Genomic DNA, 22510 nt, shown 5'->3' with positions numbered 1-22510 from the left:
ACTTGCCCTATCCATACTCCTCAGGATCTTGAATACCTCCTACCAAGTCTCCTCTCAGCCTTCTTTTCTCCAAGGAAAACAGTCCCAACCTCTCCAATCTACCCTCATAGCTACCGTTCTTTACCCCGGAATCATTCTTGTGAATCGCCTCTTTACTCTCTCCAATGCCTTCACATCCTTACTGTAGCATGGGACCCAGAACTGGACGCAGTACTCCAGATGAGATCTTATAAAGTTCAACATGACCTCCCTACATTTGTACTTATTGTCCCTATTAATACAGCCTAAAATAACAAATGCTTTATTAATTGCTCTCTTAACATGCCCTGCCATCTTCAATGATATATGTACATATACACTGAGGTCCCTCTGTTCCTGCACCTCCTTTTAGAGTTTCTTCAATCCAAAATCCTGAAGTCAGAAATGTCAGGTGTCCACAAATTTTTTTAAGCATACCCAAGCAACTCACGGACTTACCACACGACTGTTCAGGTGCTGCAACAAATCGAGAAGTTCACCTGATTTTCACACTGAGGGCAGAAAATGGTAGGTGATGGGGGAATGCAGTGACTGTGCAGAGCGGGAAAACGCAGCCAAAATTAACAAGCCACTTGCCTTCTCTCTCTACGCTGTCTCTGTCTTGCTCTTTCAGTCTCCCTCTCCATCTCTCTCTGTCCCTGTCTCTCTCAATCTCTTTCTCCATCTCTCTCTCTCTCACACCCTCACCAAGCCCAATCTCATCAACTAGCAGACCAGATGCAACACAGGATCCAGAATTAGTTGGTCTTGAGATTGATGATCAAACATTTTCTTCTACGCCCATTCTAACTATTGGTGAAATAAAGCAGTGTATGGAACCACCTGTTCCCTCAACGTCATCCATCATTTTAGTACAATACCTTGGAGCAGAAGCATGGGAGATATAGTATTTGGATAAGTAAAACAATTTTTATTACTGCTTTATAGCATTTTAGCACTGTTTTATGTTTCAGGTAAATATTTACACCTATGGTATTTTCCAGTTCACACACTTGTGGTTAGGCATTTTAATGTCATTCTATAATCCATAAAATTCTGAAATCCTGAAATGACATGGTCCCAAGCATTCTGGACTAGTGAGGTTATAGTGTATTCTTGTGGTCAAAAGAAAGCACCTGAAAAAATTGAAAAAATTTTCTTGGGAAAGCCTTGAGCCCCCACTGAGAGTACCTTTTGGCATGCTACTGTACCTTGTTCAAGAGGAGGAAGAATGTTTGGACATTAAATGAAGTTAAACAGCATATGAGGAGGAGGGCACCTACTTAATAGTAGCTACGTTCAAAGGTTTACTGGAACCAAATAATATTCTTTGGCTCTCTGAGGAATGTGCCTTTACAGGCTTGGTTTTACCAAGTAGCTGAGAAGGGAGCACAGAGGAGGACCTTGTGCCACAATCCATGGCAAGAATGTCCATCTCTGTAGCAGTAAAGTCACCACTGCTTTGAACTTCTTTGCATTAGTCCATTCCAGACTGACAGGTGATAACTTGTAGATGTTCAAGATATCAGTGCAGTGGAGTGTAGAGCAGATGACATATGCCCTTTTCACAGGAGACAAAACCTACATAAAGCTTTCTCTGAAGGCCAGGGAAGTTCAGCTGAGATCGCTTTGATTCTACTACATAGTGAAATTTCCTCTAATTAATTATTGGGACTTGTGTAGCCTCTTGGGCTCCTCTGGGCAAAGTGTCCCATATATTAATAGGAAGAAGTATTGTTCAATCATTCCAAGCTCTGAAGAAGAGTCACATGGACTTGAAACATTAACTCTGTTTCTCTCTCCACAGATACTGTCAGACCTGCTGAGTTTTTCCAGCATTTTCTGTTTTAGTTTCAGATTTCCAGCATCCACAGTATTTGATTCTTTATTATTCTGTCATGGTTCATTTGCTATGAGACAATGAATATTACACAATGCAAGTTATCGCCAGGCATTCAGGTTGCTATCCTGGTTAAGTAGTCATTTCCACCCTCTGTCTCCTTTTTCAGATACAAATAAAATAAAAGGCGGGCTCCTTGGAAATCAGGAGTGTCCATTGCTACTTTGAATCATCCTAGCACACCCTTAGAAAGAAGATGTAGTAACCCCTATGTCTTCATGGGAGCCGACATTGAGAGCACAATTGGTATTTTGAAGAAACCTGTGATGTTTAGGTATGATGTTTAGGGGCTATGCTGCTGGGATAGCCTGTAGAAGTCCCCTGCATTATTATTTTTGTTGCATCCTTCATAACTTAGGAATTCAGAGATGGATTACTCTTCAGGACCAACAAAAGGATGCCCAAAATTAGTTATCAGATGCCCAAGTGACAAATGACCAGGACACAGAGAAGGAGGAGGAGCAAAGCCTCCCGTACAAAACAGTGGCATGAGTATTCACAATCTGTGATGCTCTGATTGCAAAACTTTCTCGTGAATTTTCATACCCGCTCTGCACTATGATTTTGAATCTATTCTTGCCACCACAGTGTTTCTCCACTTAGTCATTGGTGAATAATATGCCCTAGCTATTCTGGTGCTTCCACACAGTGAAGGCCTTGTGTCAAGATCGTGTTTGGTACGTTTTGAATTCTGGCTGTTTTAGTTTGTTAATCCTGGGCATAAATCTGGCTTTGTGGGTTTGCCACGTAATATCAAAACTGCTTGATTTTCAAGTTTGGAGGTAGCTATTTCCAGCAACATGTAAAGGGATCATCAGCTGCTCTCAGGTAAAACACTGGAAAGTTTTGTGAGACAGTTTGCATCTATTACATTGTGCTTTCTGGCTACTTAGAACACATTTAAGTCTTTGTAGATCTTATGGGGCTTCTGGCACTTTTTTCGACATGTGGATCCGCCTGGCAATTCCACTTTTGTAAGAGGAGGGGACTCAGAAGGAATAAGCACACCCAACTAAAGCATTAGAGAGAACAGATAGGAGGAGGCATACTCATGGGAAATTTATCGCCCTATGGCTCAGAATAACACAAAGGCAGTTCAGAGGACCAACTCATGAGGAAGCTATGCTTCTCTATAGGGAGGCTATCACATTCTTGTGCCAACTTTTGTAATCGGAACTACAACCAACTGTTGCAGTTTGCACTCTTAGTTCTCATGACCTATAGAGAATCTTCACAAATTGTTGAAAACATTCTTCTCCTGGCATCTGGTCACCCTGCTACCTACCACCATATATTGCTGTTGTATTTGGCAGTGGACCTCCTGATTTTCAGTTAAAATCACCCATGTGGCAAAAAGTGAGCCTGTAAATAAGCTAAGTACTTGGTGTGTATGTAAAGGGAAAACAGGTGAGACAATGTATTTGTGGAGTTTTATGCATCAGAATAAAACTCTATTTGGAGAAGGCAGTCGTGGTCTCTGTATTTGTTATCAAGCAGTTATTGGAATGTTAACAGTGGTAGCAGATGATGTGTGCTGCTTGTAAGTAAAAGATTGGAAACTAAGCTTTCTTCAGACAAAAGACTATTTGGTGTTAACTTTAAGAGCAGAGTGGTTTGGAGTAACTCTGGAGAATGGCTGAATCAAAATGTAGTTTCGGGTATGATTACCCACCAATGTTTTTTAAGAGTGAACCCTACAAGTAATGGAAGAATGAAGTAATTATGTGGACACTGGTTACACCCTTGCCGAAGATAAAAAGCAAGGAATGGCCTTGACACATTTGTTACCATACAAAAGCAAAATAAGATGCAAAGTATTTTCTGAGCTGGAGCCTGAGTATTTGAACGTGGATGAAGGTTTGAAAACGTTATTAAATTTTATGGATAAGATCCATCAAAAATATGACTTAAGTGCTTACAAAGCATGGTCAGATTTTGATAAACTTAGAAAGTTGGAGGATAGTTCCATAGAAGATTACATAATTTAATTCAGTAGACTATATGCAAGATTAGGGAATTTCTAGATGGAATTTATGCAATCAGTGCTGGCATTTAAGTTACTAGACTGTGCCAATGTATTGAATATGGACAGATTTCTAGTTTTGACAGGAGTTAAATTTGCAGAAAGACACACATTACTAGAACAATTGTCAGAAGCTCTTTTTAAAAAAAAAAATCCTCAGAAAACATTCCTTTCTGGCAGCGTTCATGGCACAAATGAGCCATTCGACAATAGGACAGAAAACGGAGGATACAGTGTTAACGGGATGGCGAGATCGTTTAGAAACAGGACACAGACTTCGGTATGAAAGGAGATTTGTAACTAGAAACAATGGGGACATAAACACCTTTGACAATTATGGCAAGAGAAAAGAATTGCAGAATTCGAAAAAGAGGCAGAAACTCTAAACTATTTTTGAAAAGTACCTGGATCTTCACCTTAAGTGCTGAAAGCTGCAGGGCTATAGGCCGGGTGCAGGATGGTGGGATTAGAAAGGGCACCTGGGTGTCCTTGGGCTGGCATGGACAAGATGGACCAAAGGACCTCCTTCTGTGCTGTAACTTTTCTATGGTTCTATTGGGAACCGTACTTCATGTATTATACCACCTACAGAACTCTGCACTTGAGAAAGTGGAAAACAATTGAATTATTCTTAAATGTTTGACATGAATTATTATTGAACTGACAGCTTTTTACAATTTGGGGAATAATCTTTTGATTGATCAGGAATGCTGTTATATTTTATAAATAGTATGGCCTAGATTTTGCTACCAAAGTAATGGTGAGTTTAATACGCACACCATTATTAACATTAAAATCCTCCAGCAACTTATGGCAAAGAAGAAATAGCCCATGAATTGTGAATTGCCAGATGTTGTTGAATGCTTTGCAAAAAAGGGCATTTCACTCTCGAACTCCCTGTTAGTTTCAAGAAATTTGCAATGTAAATGGCTCTATGACTCTATAACTCTAATTAAACTTGCCGCCGAAAGTTAGGATTAGTGCTTAATGGCATAAGTAGCTTTTCAGTGATGGAATTTGTAGTTGCAATGTCACTCAACCTCTCCGGCCAAGGAGAACAATTGAAACTGTGAAGTATCGTTCATTTAAGTAGTAAATTGTCTTCAGAGATTTTTTAAAATTTGAATTTAAACTATGTTATTCTTATCTTTGCTTACTGTCTCTTTCTTTTCTCTGGCTTAATCCAGTCTATCTTTTGGCTCTTTGTGGGGAGTTTTAACCAAAAGAATTGAGCCTAATTGTTTTTCAGCTTTTTATTTTTATTGTTGTTGACAGTGTTTCCTGTGCTTAAGGAAACCTGGCAGGTACATCCAAGTGAGGGCTTTCTGGATCCAGAGGGGGTGAATGCCTTTACACCTATCCCCTAGGTCCAGTGTGCCTGCCAGAACAACTCCTGCGATCAGGCAGCAACCACTGTCTCACCCACCCCACCCCAAGCCATAGCCTTCCCCACCAGGCCTCCAGCTCCCACAGGCCCACCCCCTGCCCATGCCCCACAAGCAAAGACCACCCCCCCCTCCCTGCAGACCATTTTCTCGTGAAAGAACATAGAATAATAAGATTAAGGTTAGCAGCTGAGGAGCATGAAATAATCAAAGTAAGAGCTGTTGAGCTTTAACCAGTGTGCACTGTGCAGGATTTGTTGCTCATGTATTGCATTAAGAGGGAGGGTGAACAGTGTGTTGGTGCCCAGGATGGTCAAGGATTCAACGGAAGTCTACTGTGCCAAAACTAGCTTTCTCTCTGCAGTCCTAAAGTCATTGCCAGCTCCCTCCAGGTGTTATAAGTGATATTTCTAGCTAACTGGGCAGGCAGATCTAGAAGTCTGTGTCTCTTGTATTCAGCTGTTCAGAATCTACATCAGGCCATAGAGATGTAGTTTGGTAAAGTTCTGTGTTCTTCTCCTCCAGGTTGACACTATGCCCTAGTGCCTTACCTGGCCACTTGGTGTACGTGCTTATGGTGTATTATTTTGAAACTTCTGATGAAAAGATTGATAAAACTTAAGAATACATGCAAGTCGAGTGGATGTGCCAAGTACTGTTCCTTCCTGCAGTGAAATATGCAGTCTGAATGACCTTTTTCAAGTTTGCATTCTGGTTTCCATGCATTCCAGCTAATTACACCTATTCTACATGGTGTGCATGCCAATGACTACTCCAATGGATAGGCAGATTATCTTTCCCAGGAAATTCTTGTGTAACTATCTCTTCAGGCACCAGCAGGCACATTAAAAAAATGGCATTATATGACCACAGTTCACCATGTGGAAATAATAATTGTGGTAATATGCATAAATAATGCTAGATATGTTTTCAGTTTGTTGCAGAAGGAACAAGACCAAATTCATTTGCAATGTTCAGTGGTTGAACTGAAAGAAAATAATAAAGTGCTGGAAGATCACATTAGTTTCCTCAATGAGAAGGTGCATGAGAAAACTGAGGAGGCTAAAAGGTGAATAATGAGATGGATTTTTACATTGCAATGCATCATCCATTGTCATGTTCTAGACAAGTATCAGAGTTCATGTCATTTTGGCCTGCTAATTATATTTTCTATTTGGTTGATTTTTCAACTTTGATGTTTTCTGTTGTATTGAAGAGGCAGAGACCAAATAGCTTCTCATATCTGGGAAACACATTGTTGCTAGACTGAAAGAGTTTATGATTTTGTGATAAAGATCAGTTTATTACATGAATAATTTCAGAAGTAGATGCATTTTCAAAGTATGAATTTGAAATAATAAGCATGATAATGTCTTAAATTTTAATTATCATTCCACTAATTGATCATAGTGTGATGAAAATAAATTAACAGTAATTATTAAAGATGTGCCAGTTAATTTGACATTTGTAAAAGTACAAAACCAAGTGAAAAAAGATTCTTTTATACCTTAGATTCTAGCAGCTCATAATTTGTAATATGTAGCTAAATATATGTTTGTTAATGAATAGATTGTCTGCCTTGTTCATTTAACTGTTCAGTTAACCATGATAATATCAAAATAATTTGCATCTGAAAAGCTGAAATTAAAATGGCAGGATGGTATATTAAGAAACCCTTTTGCATCATAATTTATTCAGTGTATAGTCATAATTTGAAATCTTGTTAATTGTAACTCATCACTTCAGAATGAAACTATTTCTGTTTATATTTCTGTTTTATAAATGTTTAAATTTTTGCCAACATTCCATTTATTTCTGATGAGTATTCCTTTTCAGACGTTTAAAAAATATATCTAATTAATGCCACATTAGACTAAAAAACTTGCTTGCTGTTAGGTGAGCTGGATGTGGCAAAATAATGTACAAATTCGTCTATCTTGTTGCAAATCACTGCATACATATTCATTTGAGTTATATCTTATTTTGGTTAAAACAAATAATAAATGAAACGGTACTTAGTACTGTTTTGTATCAGCTATGCCAACTGTAAAATGGTAGATTAACATAGAACTAAAGGAAAACAATTCTCCAAAACTAACAGTAACCACATTAATTGTGGCAGAGTAAAATGATTAAAAAGTAGTTATACATATGAGAAAGGCAGAGATTCTTGAGGAAGAGACCAGTAGCAATAAGAGAGCGAAGAAAATTGTACAGAGAAAGAGAGCGAGAGAAATACAATAGAAGTAAATGATGAAGGACTGATTGAAATAGTGAGGGATAATAGGATAAACTGAAATTTGGGGAATGGGATTCGACACCAACACTCATGTTTCCTGGCATGTGATTTTTGGTACATATGACAAAGTGGCATTTTGAGGAAGATCCTGTTGAGATCATAAGCAGTGAAATTTTATCTAGTGAAAATAAATATTTGAGAAAATACACACAATTCTGATGTCATATAAGCAGTATGTTGTAAGAGATGAACTTGGTGATTGTCCTGAATGTAACCATTTAGTTCCTAATATTTAAGAAAATAAAAAATAGGAGCATGAATAGACCAATCAGCCCTTTGAGCCTGCCCTGTCATTCAATACAATCATGGCTGATCTACCTCAACTCTATTTGTCAGGTTGCATCAGGACTATCGAGATCTACAGGAGAAAGTTGCAAAACAAGCCAGATGCTATATCGTGACCATCACAGACCTAAGGGCAATGCTGCAGACTACAAAGGCTCAAGTGGCCTCACTAAGCCAGTACAAGAAGGTCTATGAAGAGCTTCAAGAGGGTAAAACATACCTCCTTTTTTCCCCCGTGAAAATGATTTTTATCAAAGGGAAAATCTTAACTATCCTTTTACATTAGAAAAGAGAAGTTTGAGGCAATAAATAAAACTTAAATAAGTGTTTGCCATAACAAAACTAAATCTATGAGCAGGGAAGAGTATAGGATTACTTTTTGCCGTGCTGGCGTTGCTGGCTTCCAGGTGTTCACCTTTGATCTGGCTTCAGGCAGGAATTTTTGAAGAGGCTTTTGATGACTTTTGACATAATCTGTGGCAGATCTTCAACATTTAGAGACTCCAAAGTGTGGCTAAAATGTCAATGTATATTTTACATACAAAAAGTGATTGATTTACTGGAAACGTGTAAATGGGAATTTCTTTCATTCAGTGAACCTTTCAGGGCTGCGCTAACATTTTGCAACATAAATCAAAGCAGTTAAAGCCCTGCAGGGCATCAAAACTGCACATTCAATGTTGCTGAATAAAAAAATTACTATTTGAATAGCTATTTATTATGTAACATTTATTGTGAATACCCCGTCAATGACTGTTCAGTGTCAAGATAATTTCACCTGATATTTAAAGTTCTGTAGTTTTCAGGACATTTAAATAAACATATGATCCAATGGAGATTTCCCCAAATATTTATGTTCACTAAATATTGTGACCCCATATTTCTGTTATTGAAAAATGAGAGAAGTGCCTGTTCTCCTCCATTGCTAACGAATTGTGAATGAAACAGCTTTGAAACATGTGATTCATGAGAATATATTTTGTCGATGGCAAAATGTAGCAGTAGTGATTCTTTAATATTTGCAGTAGTGATTCTTTAATATTTCCCAAGCAACTGATCAAATAAACTGTCAATGTTTGTTGATCCAGCTGTGCAGTGTGCAGTATTTGATGCAAATATCTGAATGCCAACTAATTTGATAACAAGGCCGTACAAGTATTGGGAATTTCGACTGAAACAATGAAAGCCTCTTTTTGGTGGACAGCCCCCCAAAAATGCAGAGAAGACATTAAGTGGGGCAGTCTTTCTTTTCTTCCTTTCAGTATGACACTGACAGAGTGGACCCAGTGCAGGACATCATTGGCCAGAAGAATTAAATAATTTCATGAACATGAATGTCACCAATAAAGTAGAAGTGTAAGACATGATATTGGCATGAAGGAAATATGTCGTTCCAGCATGGCCAATGATTATAAACAAAATTTGCAGTACAGTTTCGATGCTTGCAATTCATTGGAGAGAAAGGTTGACGGGACAGAAAAAATCCTGTCCCCCCACCTCCAACCTTTTTACTATCTAATCTAAATGTGTGCATTAAATCAGCAGTACAAAATTAAAATATTGGGTGGAATTTTATGACCCTGTCGTGGCGTAATTTTACGGCTGTAAAGTGCGGCGAGCCATTCAAAAGTCCATTGACTTCAACAAAATTGTAAAATTCCGCTCATTGTGACTATTGGCAAAGTTACATAGAGGAAATGCTGTGCTGACACATAATAAGCTTTTCAGAGGGAAATGGACAGGCTTATGCAAGTGTCATTATTCATGCACAGTGGGAAAGAGAATATGCTGAGGAATTTCCACAGTTGAATCATTGTGCGCTCTCATGTTTTAAATGCAGTCATGTTTAAAGCCAAAACAAGCATATAAAATGAGGGGAGCACCTGGAAATCCAATGGCATTAAGCATTTCACTCCACGTTTGTTTGGGAGAAAGTGTGTTGACAATTTTGCTGTTGAGATCATAATAGTCTATATAACTATTGGTAAGTATAATTTTAATGATACAAAAGCAATATATTGCAGATGTTGGAAATCTGAAATGAAACCCGAAAATGCACCTCATCGGTGCTTGTCATTGCTACCAGAATGTCATGGGCAGGTGTCACAGAATTCCATCATCCTCTGGGTGTGCTCTCAGCACCTTTTAAGGTGGGGCAGGCCCCCATCTCTTCAGCATCTGTGAGCAGTGAAGGGGTCAGGTGCCGAAGGCGGACAAAGGATCAGGTGCTTCTAAAGTTTCATGACTGTGTCTCTATGATATCACCCTGATCACTGAGCGCAAGCGAGCTGTCCTCGGCCAGACATTCTCAAAGGCTATGTGAAAATCTATGGCGTGCCCTCACTGCATCTCATCATCATCATCCTCCTGCAATAAAGCGACTATTAGGACCCCCACTGCATTTCCATGACAGAAGCATTATCACAGAGGGGATGTGCACTGCCATAAGCCAGACTGGAGTCAAACATTCATAGATGCAATGTGAAGATCTATGGTGTCTCCTCATTGCATGTCATTATCATCCTCCACAAATCTAGCAGCTATCAGGGCCTCCCGAATGTGCCTGCCTCATCTGACCGGTGCGAGGGCCTCATTGCCATCATCGTTGCCTTCAAGGACCTCCTCACCCTCATCATTGTTGACGGTCTTTCTCATCAGGAAACCTCCAGATCCTCTCCCCGTTGCAGCACGAGGTTGTAAAGGGCGCAGCAGATGACAACGATGGACCCTCAGTGGACTATACTGAAGGGCTCCACCAGACTGATCCAGACACTGGAACTTCATTTTCAGCATCCCGATGGTTTGCTCCACCAAGTTGCGAATTTCAGCATAAGCCTTGTTATATCTTTGCTCTGCTGCAATCTGAGGCCATCGCACGGGTGTCATCAGCCATGGCCTCTGCAGGTAGCCCTTGTCCCTGAGGAGCCATCCCTGCGGCCTCTGTGGAAATGTGAGAAAAAATGGTATAACATCAAGAGACAGAAGCAGACAATTCATCAAAATTGTTCAATGTAATTAAAATTGCATTAGTGTACTGTAAGTATTTATATGATGCAAAACTGTGAAATCATGTATTATTGGTTATACCTGATCAAATTAATTATAAAGTAGTCTATTCAGAATACTTCTGTTTAGATTCATGAAATGTAAACAAAATATTCCATTTACTTATTGTTTGTATTATGTATTAGAAAATTGTGATATTTTATGACAGAAATGTACCTTTATTAACTTAAAGGATTGTAACAAAAGTATTTTGCAATATTTTAGAAATAATTGAATTATTATAGTGGGCAGACTCTTCTGAGGAGTGGCAATCACTGTTGGCTTGCCATTCTGCTCCAATCTTTTTTTTACAACACGATGGAGCTCCTTAATTCTGGCTCGGACGTCTGAACTGGGCCTCTTTGGAAATGCAGAGCATCCCTGTTCTCGGAGTCCTCCTTCTTAGTGCAGGATTGTCAGGGGAAGCCAAGCTATGCCCCCTTTTTATGGCACTAGCTGCTTTATTTTGGTAAGTTTTCATTCACTAACACTCCAAAAAGTTTTGGGATATTTAAATAGCTTTTCAGTGCATAAGTAAATGAGTGTGAGTGAGGTACAAGGAAATGGTAGCAGGTAAGGTGATATGTTGGGTCAGGTTGGGTCAGGGGGAGTCAGAGTCGAGGGTTTTGGGGAGGAGTCGTCGGGGGCTGGGAGTCAGTTGCATTCAAGAGTTATACATGGCTTTTCTCCTGGTTAACTAGCCAGGTGACTGAGTCAGCACCCTCTGAAGTTTCCAACTCTAACTCAGAGTCGGAGAATTTTTCGGAGGGTTCCGGATGCAGGGGAATTGCCCATTGGAAGTTGAAACTTCCCAGGAAATTCCCGCAGAATCCTTGTGTTGGGACTTCTGAGGGGTCCTGTAATGCATCTACCAGGGTATGTCCAGTCTCTGACCATTCAGAGACTGGAAGATCAGGGCCAATATTTTCTGCGATACTGAATTTTGCCCTTGGTGGGCGTGCGGGCCCCACCGGCTTGGCGGCGGGAGGCCAGCCGACCCCCACCACTGAAACGGGGCCCGCCGCCATTTTGTGTGGGTGGACCCATTAAGGCCCGCCTGACAAGAAGCGCTATACGCTTCCTATGCAGTGGGGGGAGGGAATCCCCAACTGTCGAAGTGCGGTCTTTCGCGCATGCGCTTGAAAGAGCGCACTGCTCCCATGAGACTAAGTGCTGTCTCAGGGAAATAACTGACAGTGCAAAAAACTTTAAAACTAGAAAAATTTAAAAATTAACATGTCCCCCTCATGTGACAATGTCACAGGAGATGGGACATGTTAATAAAAAGGCCATAAACTTTATTACACTTTTTAAAAACAGACATGGAACCTCATCCCGCCAGTAGATGAGGTTTCAAGTGTTATCAGAAGCCCACTGGGGCTCCTGGCCTGCCTGCCAGCTTAAGGTTGGACAGGCAGGTCTTTAATTATCTTAATTAGCCTGTCAATGGCCTCAATTGTCCATTGACAGGTCGGTGGGCGGACAGCTGATTTTGCTGTCCACCCACCTTCCTAAAAATTTAAAGGGACCGGGATGATGTCAGGGGTTCCTCCCGATGTCATCCTGCATCATTTTCCCGTCGGCGAATGGGCCCCGCTCCCAAATCCCCGACGGGAAAATTCAGGCCGCTGTATCTAATTTTGTTAGGATTAGAGTGATTAATCAATCTTTTGTAAACCACATCAAAAGACATATATTAACCTTAAGTAATATGATATAGAAAGGGTGTCCTACACAGTTTCCTATAAACAAGGGCACATATGCCTTAGTAAGTCCAACTTTATTGGAGTGAAGCAAAATTAAGATTAATATTCTTTTATCAAGTCCTTATTTTTCATAAATTTTATTGAAACTTTAACATCTTCGGTTAAGGATGAATTTTATTGTCGTCATACTGTAACAATCGGAATTAGTGAAAACAAATACTTTGAGGAAAGCCATTTATCTTCACATCATGCCTTCTTTTGTGGCATGAAAATGTAGCTTCTTTGTTATTTCCACATTTGTTTCTTAAATCGAGCATTTTCGCATTCAGGTTTTGGGATAAAATTTCAATCACATTTCTTCAGAGTTTTAATCCTCCTGTGTTTACTTACTTTGCCAGTATTTACATTCTCCTTTATGATGATGCTACTTTTCTCTTGACCACCCTACAGGTGGTAATTATCTAATTAGGCAAAGGATTGTAAGTTACTTTTATCGAGGACCCCTTCTAATATTCATGTCCCATGCATGCCTCCATCTTTCTAATAAGAAGTACTTATGCATAGTATAGAATTTCTGAAACTGTTTTTGGCTGAGTTTCCTTTCAGAACATTTTTGGTCGTTTTAACATTAGAGCATCCCTGTCGCCAGATACTTTAGGTGCTAAGAAACCTCCAAGGTGGCCAAGATGGGGCCTTAAAGTGAATGGTCAATTTAGCCTGCAGTTAACACAAGGCACCATCTTAATAAAGGAATTGGGAATGGTGCCTGCAGTATCATTAAGTAGCTGATTGTCACTTAAAAATGAGGCCGTATGGTATTTTCTTGGCTATTGCCTATCCTAAAATACTCTCCAAACCATGACCAGCTGATTGACAGTAACAAAAACAGAATTACCTGGAAAAACTCAGCAGGTCTGGCAGCATCGGCGGAGAAGAAAAGAGTTGACGTTTCAAGTCCTCATGACCCTTCGACAGAACTTGAGTTCGAGTCCAGGAAAGAGCTGAAATATAAGCTGGTTTAAGGTGTGTGTGTGGGGGGCGGAGAGATAGAGAGACAGAGAGGTGGAGGGGGGGGGGGGGGGGGGGGGGGTGTGGTTGTAGGGACAAACAAGCAGTGATAGAAGCAGATCATCAAAAGATGTCAACGACAATAGTACAATAGAACACATAGGTGTTAAAGTTAAAGTTGGTGATATTATCTAAACGAATGTGCTAATTAAGAATGGATGGTAGGGCACTCAAGGTCTAGCTCTAGTGGGGTTTTTTTTATAATGGAAATAGGTGGGAAAAGGAAAATCTTTATAATTTATTGGAAAAAAAAAGGAAGGGGGAAACAGAAAGGGGGTGGGGATGGGGGAGGGAGCTCACGACCTAAAGTTGTTGAATTCAATATTCAGTCCGGAAGGCTGTAAAGTCCCTAGTCGGAAGATGAGGTGTTGTTCCTCCAGTTTGCGTTGGGCTTCACTGGAACAATGCAGCAAGCCAAGGACAGACATGTGGGCAAGAGAGCAGGGTGGAGTGTTAAAATGGCAAGCGACAGGGAGGTTTGGGTCATTCTTGCGGACAGACCGCAGGTGTTCTGCAAAGCGGTCGCCCAGTTTACGTTTGGTCTCTCCAATGTAGAGACCACATTGGGAGCAACGAATGCAGTAGACTAAGTTGGGGGAAATGCAAGTGAAATGCTGCTTCACTTGAAAGGAGTGTTTGGGTCCGTGGACGGTGAGGAGAGAGGAAGTGAAGGGGCAGGTGTTGCATCTTTTGCGTGGGCATGGGGTGGTGCCATAGGAGGGGGTTGAGGAGTAGGGGGTGATGGAGGAGTGGACCAGGGTGTCCCGGAGGGAGCGATCCCTACGGAACGCCGATAAGGGGGGTGAAGGGAAGATGTGTTTGGTGGTGGCATCATGCTGGAGTTGGTGGAAATGGCGGAGGATGATCCTTTGAATGCGGAGGCTGGTGGGGTGATAAGTGAGGACAAGGGGGACCCTATCATGTTTCTGGGAGGGAGGAGAAGGCATGAGGGCGGATGCGCGGGAGATGGGCCGGACACGGTTGAGGGCCCTGTCAACGACCGTGGGTGGAAAACCTCGGTTAAGGAAGAAGGAGGACATGTCAGAGGAACTGTTTTTGAATGTAGCATCATCGGAACAGATGCGACGGAGGCGAAGGAACTGAGAGAATGGGATGGAGTCCTTACAGGAAGCGGGGTGTGAGGAGCTGTAGTCAAGATAGCTGTGGGAGTCGGTGGGTTTGTAAAGGATATTGGTGGACAGTCTATCACCAGAGATTGAGACAGAGAGGTCAAGGAAGGGAAGTGTCAGAGATGGACCACGTGAAAGTGATGGAGGGGTGGAGATTGGAAGCAAAATTAATAAATTTTTCCAAGTCCTGACAGTAAACTAGTCATTGTAGAGGATTTCAAGTGCTATTTAAAGGTATATCACCTTTTATTGCTGACCTGCTGTTGGAGGTTTGAGGACTTTTGAAACACATTGGGAGGCTTTCTGGGACACTTTGTCAAGACTTCACCAATGCTATTACTAATATTTATTTTGAAAATTCTTTGAGGACTTCACCTAGTAAGACTGAGTGCTGTGCATTACTTTACCTTATAGAAGTCATTGGCATCTTGTAAGGGATGCGCATTGGTCTATAGGAGGAATGGGTGGAGGACCTGGCCAGGCGGAACAGCACCAATTGCTGCAAGACAGAGGGTCAGAATGTGAGGTGGACTCTTTCCCACTGCAGTTCCATCCCTCCTCCTCTGGACCACCTACACAAGACCTTATTTTAAGGCCTTTGAGCCATCCTGAAACTTGCCGCTGTGTTTCAGCCAGCACACTCCATACCTTCAGTTACTGGCTACGTGGAGCCCACACTTACTGCTCCACAAAAATTGTGTCTAATTAACACTTGAGTGGTAAACCGGCAGGGACATTCAAATTATGGTAATCAGCAATTAGGCCCAAAATTGTGTGCCAAAACTAGACTTTCAAATCGGCATATCTTATTAACATAGTAACTGTTTAGTGCCTGTTTTCACCCTTTTACCAAAATAAACACCAACTGTGTTGTGAACTGTTTAGCTGAAGCCTTCAGTTTAAGGTTAAAAAGCTGCATAACTACAAGACCTTTTTGCATCAATGGTCATCCTCCAATCATACAGCTCCAGTACAAGCCACAAAGCGTATGTAACCATGGAATCATAAAATAGTACAGCACAGAAGGAGGCCATTCAGTCTGTTGAATATGAGCAGACACTTTTGAAGGAAATGCAGTTGGCCTCAATCCCTGTTCTTTCTCTGTATGCCTACAATTTTTCTCCTTCAAGTATTTATCCAATTCCCTTTTGAAGGGTGCGGTTACAGATTCAAATATAGCCTGTCAGGTAAAGCATTTCAAATTGTAACCACTCGTGCATAAAAAGTTTTTCCTCTTGTTGCACCTGGGTCTTTTGTCAGTCACCTTAAATCTGTGCCCCCTGGTTTTTGGCCCCCTTCAGCTGTTGTTTTCTCTTTAATTCCTCTAGCTAAACATTTCATGATTTTAAACATCTCTATCAAATCTCCCCTTAGCCTTCTCTGCTCCAAGGAGAATATCTCCAGCTTCTCACATTTATCCATGTAACCCTCATCCTGGAGCCATTCGAGTAAATATCTTCTGTAATGTCTCCAAAGCCTTCATATCCTTCCTAAAGTCTCATGCCCGAAAATGGTTACAGTATGGGACAAAACTAGTGTTTTATATAGCTTTAGCATAACTTCCTGACTTTTGTACACACTGAAAAATACTGCTAGTTATTTTTGCAGATAAGTGAAACAATCTGACTATTCTCAGCACAGCCAATTAGGCTAGTTCCCTACCTCTCTACAAGTGGGAGGAGCTATAGCATCAAAAAGAAACATATTGTGCACATGGTAATGTGTAGCATAGGAGAAAGGACTTTGCCATCCCAGGGAGAATGTGAACCATCGTCCAAAATGGTGGGAAACAATACTGTGGTTAGGGTTGGTGGGAGGTGCTCAGTTTCAGAATCAGATCATTTATAGATCCTTGAAGAAGCCAAATACATAGCTGCTTTAAATGACTGCGCAATCAGCTTGTCTGAGGGTAGCAACCTCTTTGTGCTGTTTTTCTCTCTCTATCTTGCTTTCAGAGTTGAATGCTGTTTTCTAGTGCCGAATTGCTTCCTCACATATAATGGAACTTTTCAACCTGATTTATAGACCTGCAATTTCCTAGTCTCTGTTGCTATCACTAGCCTGCTGGTCATGCTGTTTTATACTTGTGTACAGGCAACAAGTTGTACCCAATTTTTTCCAGTCAGCTACAATGTGCCATTTCCATTTCATGATTGTCACTACAGAATTGCTAATCTTTGATATTCCTTTGCAATTTTAAATTCAGCAGAGGAAAAACTAGTAGCGTACCTGAGCAACTCATCACAATTTATATCAAATACTCCTGGGCCAGGATTTTTCCTGTGGTGGGTGGGCTGGGCAGGAGCAAGCTGGGGCGGCGATCGGCTCCCCGCTGCCATTTTATGCAGGCGAGCCAATTAAGCCCTGCCCAGCATAAATCACGGCTCCCGAGATCAGTGGGAAGAGGTGCGCAGTGGTGGGAGGCCAATGGCGACCAGGCAGCCTATTCAAAAATGTCATAGGCAGCCGTCCTAAGGCTGCCACTGATATCGAGCAGGAGCATGATGGATAACGTCCTCGGAGAGCAGGCCAGGCTGGAGGGCATGTCGGCTGGGCAGTCGGCCCCGAGGTTCTCGGATGAGTGTCCTGCTGCACCCATCGAGGAGGTGGCAGCACACCACGAGATCCTGGTGCAGGAGGAGGCAGCCCCCCCACCTAACTTAGCATAGTAGTTAGGTTTGCACTCTCCAAACCCCCCACCCCCATGAAGAATTTTGTTTTTGTATTAATTTATTCACGGGATATGGCCTTCGCTGGGTGGGCATTATTTATTGCCCATCCTTAGTTGCCGGTGAGAAGGCAGTGGTGAGCTCCCTTCTGGTTCCACTGCATGTGGTGCAGGAACACCCACAGCGCTATTCGGGGGCGAGTTCCAGGATTTTGACCCAGCGACAGTGGAGGAGGGGTGAAACATTTCCAATTCAGGATGCTGAGTGACTTGGAGGGGAACTTCCAGGTGGCGGTGTTCCCGTCTACCTGTTGCCCTTGTCCTTCTAGGTGGTGGTGCTTGTGGGTTTGGAAGGTCTTAGAGTGTGAGTGGCAAATGTGATGGAGGCAGCATCTGGGCAAAGGGGTCAGCCCTGGGTGCTTGGAATGAGCGTATGGTGGCTCCAGGGTCACGAATCAAATGAGGCCAGCAAGGTTTTCAAGAACGCATCTTGAGAAGACCGATGGCTCTCTCTACTACAGCCCTTGTGGAAGCATGGCTCCTATTATACCACTGCTCAGCCTCTGTTCTTGGATGCTGGAGAGGTGTCATGAGCCACCTTTTGAGGGGATAGCCCTTGTCATCCAGCACCTATCCATCCAGCTGGGCTGGAGCACTGAAGAGCCTCAGAATCTCAGGATGTATGCGGCATGGGAGCTACCTGGGTATCTTGCACAGACTTGCAGAATCTGCATCTTGTTGTCACACACTATATGCACGTTCATGGAGTGGAAGCCCTTCCCATTGACGAAGGCTTCCGGCTTGCCTGCTGGCGCCTTGATGGCCACATGTGCAATCAATTGCACCCTGGATGCAGGGGAATCCAGCAATCACTGCAAAGCCTCTGGCTTGCTCTGCCTGGCTGGCCTCATCCGAGCGGTAGTGAATGAAAGTCAATGTACAACTGAACAGAGCCCCTGTGACCAGCTTGACACAACTGTGAACAGCTGATTGGGAGACACCACAAAGATCACCCACTGACCCCTGGAAAGAGCCAGAGCCATAGAAGTTGAGGGCAACCTTGATCTTCAGCACCACTGGCATGGGGTGTCCACCCATACAATTGGAGCTGATCTCAGGGCCGATCATCTGACAGATGGAGGTCACCGTCTCCCTTGAGAGACGTAGCCTCCTTCGGCTCGCCACTGCACCTCAGATATATTGAGGTAGCTGCATTGCCACCTGTAAACCCTGGCAGCAGGTAGTGGCATCTTCTCTGGCCCCTTCCGCCTTCAACTTCCTGTTAGCCCTGTGTCCCTTGTGGCTACACCTCTCCTCCCACAGGCGGCTCCCCGGAGGCTAAATATGGACTCCTAGCCTCTTCCCCCTTCTGGCCCTCTCTTCCTCCTCAAGAGGGTGGTGCCTCCAGCGGAGAGCGCAATCCCCATTCCCTGGGTAAAGGAAGGCTGTCTGATACCTGGAAGGCCCCAAGTGTTATGATTCCTCCAGAGCCCTGAACTGAAACCTGTTCTTTCCGTCACAGCAGCTCTGAAGTGAAACAAGTGTGTCCTGTTCACACAAGCAAGTAACAGTAAGTAATAAACTAAAGTTCTAATAACTTGCATTAGCGAGCCCATTCACTCCTCTCATCCTGCCTGTGGATGAGGTTTTTAAAAATGTGGCCTTCCCGCCTGCACGGGCTGCGAAAAATAGTCTTCAATTGGTGCCTCAAGGGCCTTAACTGGCCCATTAATTAATGGCAGGCACGCCTCGAAACTCATAGCACGCCCGCCTTCTGAAATATCGCGATGGCACGTGGTGACATCAGGATGCACACCCGATGTCACTGCGCGTCATTTTACACATTGGCCTTTTGGGCCTGCCCCCGCACGCCGACGGGAAAATTCTGCCCCTGTAGTTGTTATGATCCAAGCTGATGTTACGACTAAACAAGTCAGATCTCTGTGTGGAACCTGGCTTGATAGATCCTAACTTGTTTGTTGTTTAGAAACGTGAAGGGCAGCTACTGAGCAAAGTCACAGAATCTATTGATGTACTTTTAACAAAATAATAAAACATTTATTGAACAAGAAAAAGATGAACTATATTATACCATTCCTTCACCCACAGCCATACCTTTACAGATATATAAGGATTTGTAAGGATAACACAAGTTACAAAATTTATCTTATACTTCAATGTTCACCATAAGTATACATGTAAGCCAATAGGCACCCTGTGGTCAGACACACCACACTCCAAGATCACGTGACAGATGCCACCCCAAGCAGATGCTACAGATCTGTCATCAACTCTCCTGAGATGCTTGTCACACAGTGAGCCAACCGGTCTCACGGAACTCCGTCTTTCTCCTAAGGGTTTCTAATCTCAATGCTTGAAGAACTCACTTTGGAATCTTGTCCCAGGCAACGCTTTCACTTGGTCACCTTCCACAAGGATCCTCCTCCGGGATTTTAACCTCTCCATCTGACGTTCCTTTCCTCTGGATCACCACGTGCATTTAAGCTTCGCCTTCCATGCACCCTTTCTCAGATACTCAGCCATGCCAACAGAACACCACTGCATCAAAGGCCTGTAGTAAGAAGTCACTAACCTTTGGTTGTCTCCTCAAATCTTCTGGCTTCTCGGAAGCCCACTTTGCCTTGTTTCTGCTTCCTGCAGCTTTCTCTCTCTTATTTGGAGCCGTTTTCTCTGCTCTGCACTTTAATTGATCAGGGCCAGTCTCTGATTCCTGTTCTTGTTCCTTGACTCAACTTAAAGGTCTTCTTGGGACCTTTCTCCTTTTCCTTTAGAACCTGCTCTCTGAAGCTCCCTCTCCCAATAGACTACTGAGAACTTGGTATCTCCCTTGAGATCCTGGTCTCACTTGACATTCACTGTTACTTTAACTTGAGCAACTCATCTAAGATTCTTAAACTTATTTTCCTCAGCAATCTGCTAGTATGTCTAGCTAGAGAGAGACTTAAACTGCTCTCTTCACCTTAAAGCATGATCACCAACAGAACTCAAACTGCTTTCTGTTTCTTTCTGTGCCTCTGCTGGGCAACAGCAGTTTTCCCTACTTTGTTTTAACTTCCTTAAACGACTTCAAGGGTCCTAAAACCTCACTAAAGTGCAGGTATACAAACAAATCTACAGACTTGCAGGCAACATTCTAAAGTGACCAAAACCCAGATTTCCCCTTAACATACATACACATACAAAATATAAATTAAACTTAAAGCTATAGCTTATTCCTAACACACACAAATACACATATAGCTTACTTAAAACTAACTCTAGTTTCTAACAGTGGAAAGGTCCACTCCAAGGGAGCTCATCAGCCAAGTTGCAGAAGGGAACACTAGCTTGCTGTACAAAGGAGGAGACTGTGTAGGTGGAATTGGAAGAGGTGTAAACTGTTGACAAGAGTGCCAACTTGAGGGTTCCTGTGGATGCTAACCACAGTACTGCACCACGTTTGCATGGGGAAATAGGAAACAGTCAGCAATTTGAAAGGGATGAAAATCTTGGTCATTTATGGCATATTAATGAAATTAATGTCATGAAGAGATTAATGTCTATAATGTTATTGGAATTTTTTTTAAAAAGAGTTTAGTGGTGTCTGTGTATGTATATGTGTGTGTGTCTTAATTGGATTAAGCTAGTCTGGGTGCTTTGATGTAGAGAAAGAAGTAGGTTTGAAATGGTATTTAGATAAACATGGGGAAGTGTAGAAACATAGATGTCAAGGGGACAATTTGCATTTTTAAATAAAACATTCAAAAGAATGGGTGAAATCTTGCACCGAGCTAGAAGATGCCAAGCAATGTATTTATTTTTTTCAGCTTACTAATGAAATTGGTGGGATGAAAGGATATTATTGTTAAAAGAGGTAAAATTAAAAACCTAGTAATACAATGGGAAATTTACATTCGGAGGAAAAGCTAGGTATAAACAGAAAGGAGTTTGTATGTGTAAGGCAGAGGCATTTAAGATCTAACTAGCCTGTACGTCTGCAACTGTGTCTGCAAGGAACCTCATTTTGAATTCATAAGGTCAAATGTGCTTTGCCTGTTGCCTTAACTGGGATGTAACTGAGTCAGATTAATTTGGGCATTTGTTTAAAAGTTATTATAGTAGGAATTTATAGCCATGTGTATGTGTTTAATTTGTTAAATTAATAAACGCTTAACTTAGTTTTATATAAAAATCCTCGAGACTCAGTGGTCTTATTACTACTGAATTCAAAGCCTGCATCTTGAAACATACAAATTACAAAAATGGATTATGACCGTTGTTTCAAGTTTCCCTCTTGGATTTGAACAACTCAGCCCTTACCATCGGCTGTGCCATAATAGTAATTAGCAGGTTTCTTCAGATCAGCCATCTATATTCCCACCTCATTCCAGCCCCTTCAGGCTGTCGACATCAATGCTGACTCATTCAGAAATCCTGCCGCCACCTACCACCTTCTGCCTTTATAGCTGCTGTAACGGGCACAGAAGGAGAAGATTACAAAAAATGCAACCTGTCTTCCTTGTACTCCTTCCAGTCATATTATTATTACTAATAGTGTCTGCTCTTGATTTTCTACACTCATGTTACGTAAAATTGCAGAATCAAGAGCTGGGCCCACTCCTATGCTCTTGGATTTTAATAGGTATTTAATGATAATAGATATTTGCCCTCATTATTGATCATACTCTGTTGAATGGTCTGTTGCATGAGTGCTACAATGCAGTTCAGCTAAAAAGTTAAAGATTGGGTGTAATAACGAACATCAATTTTTGTTGTGATATTATAGATACCATTTTTCATTTGCAGATACTATGTATTTTTTTTACTAATTCTGAGCATTGTAAAAATAACATTGAACTCTGCCCCCTCCCAATTTACATGCTATTGATGGCTCTGATGATACATTTTTGAAAAGAATTTGTTTTTCATAACCTAAGAAAAATCAGTTAAAATTGCTCCATGAAGTCACTGTCATTGTGGTGT

The 22510-nt window shown here is 41.9% G+C and overlaps 1 protein-coding gene across 1 annotated transcript in view; it reads left to right on the top strand.

Annotated features, from left to right (window-relative positions):
* The window catches only part of LOC121289648, a 498843-nt gene that overhangs the window by 216068 nt on the left and 260265 nt on the right, over positions 1–22510 (top strand). Inside the window, exons 7-8 of the mRNA XM_041209274.1 lie at positions 6261–6395; positions 7962–8119. Of these exons, the coding sequence (XP_041065208.1) occupies positions 6261–6395; positions 7962–8119 (293 nt within the window). The remainder of the gene's footprint in view (positions 1–6260; positions 6396–7961; positions 8120–22510) is intronic.

Source organism: Carcharodon carcharias, chromosome 17 (assembly GCF_017639515.1).
Source record: "Carcharodon carcharias isolate sCarCar2 chromosome 17, sCarCar2.pri, whole genome shotgun sequence".
Lineage (NCBI taxonomy): Eukaryota > Metazoa > Chordata > Chondrichthyes > Lamniformes > Lamnidae > Carcharodon > Carcharodon carcharias.
Note: the sequence above shows the minus strand (reverse complement) of the source record. Positions and strands in the feature narration are given on the sequence as shown.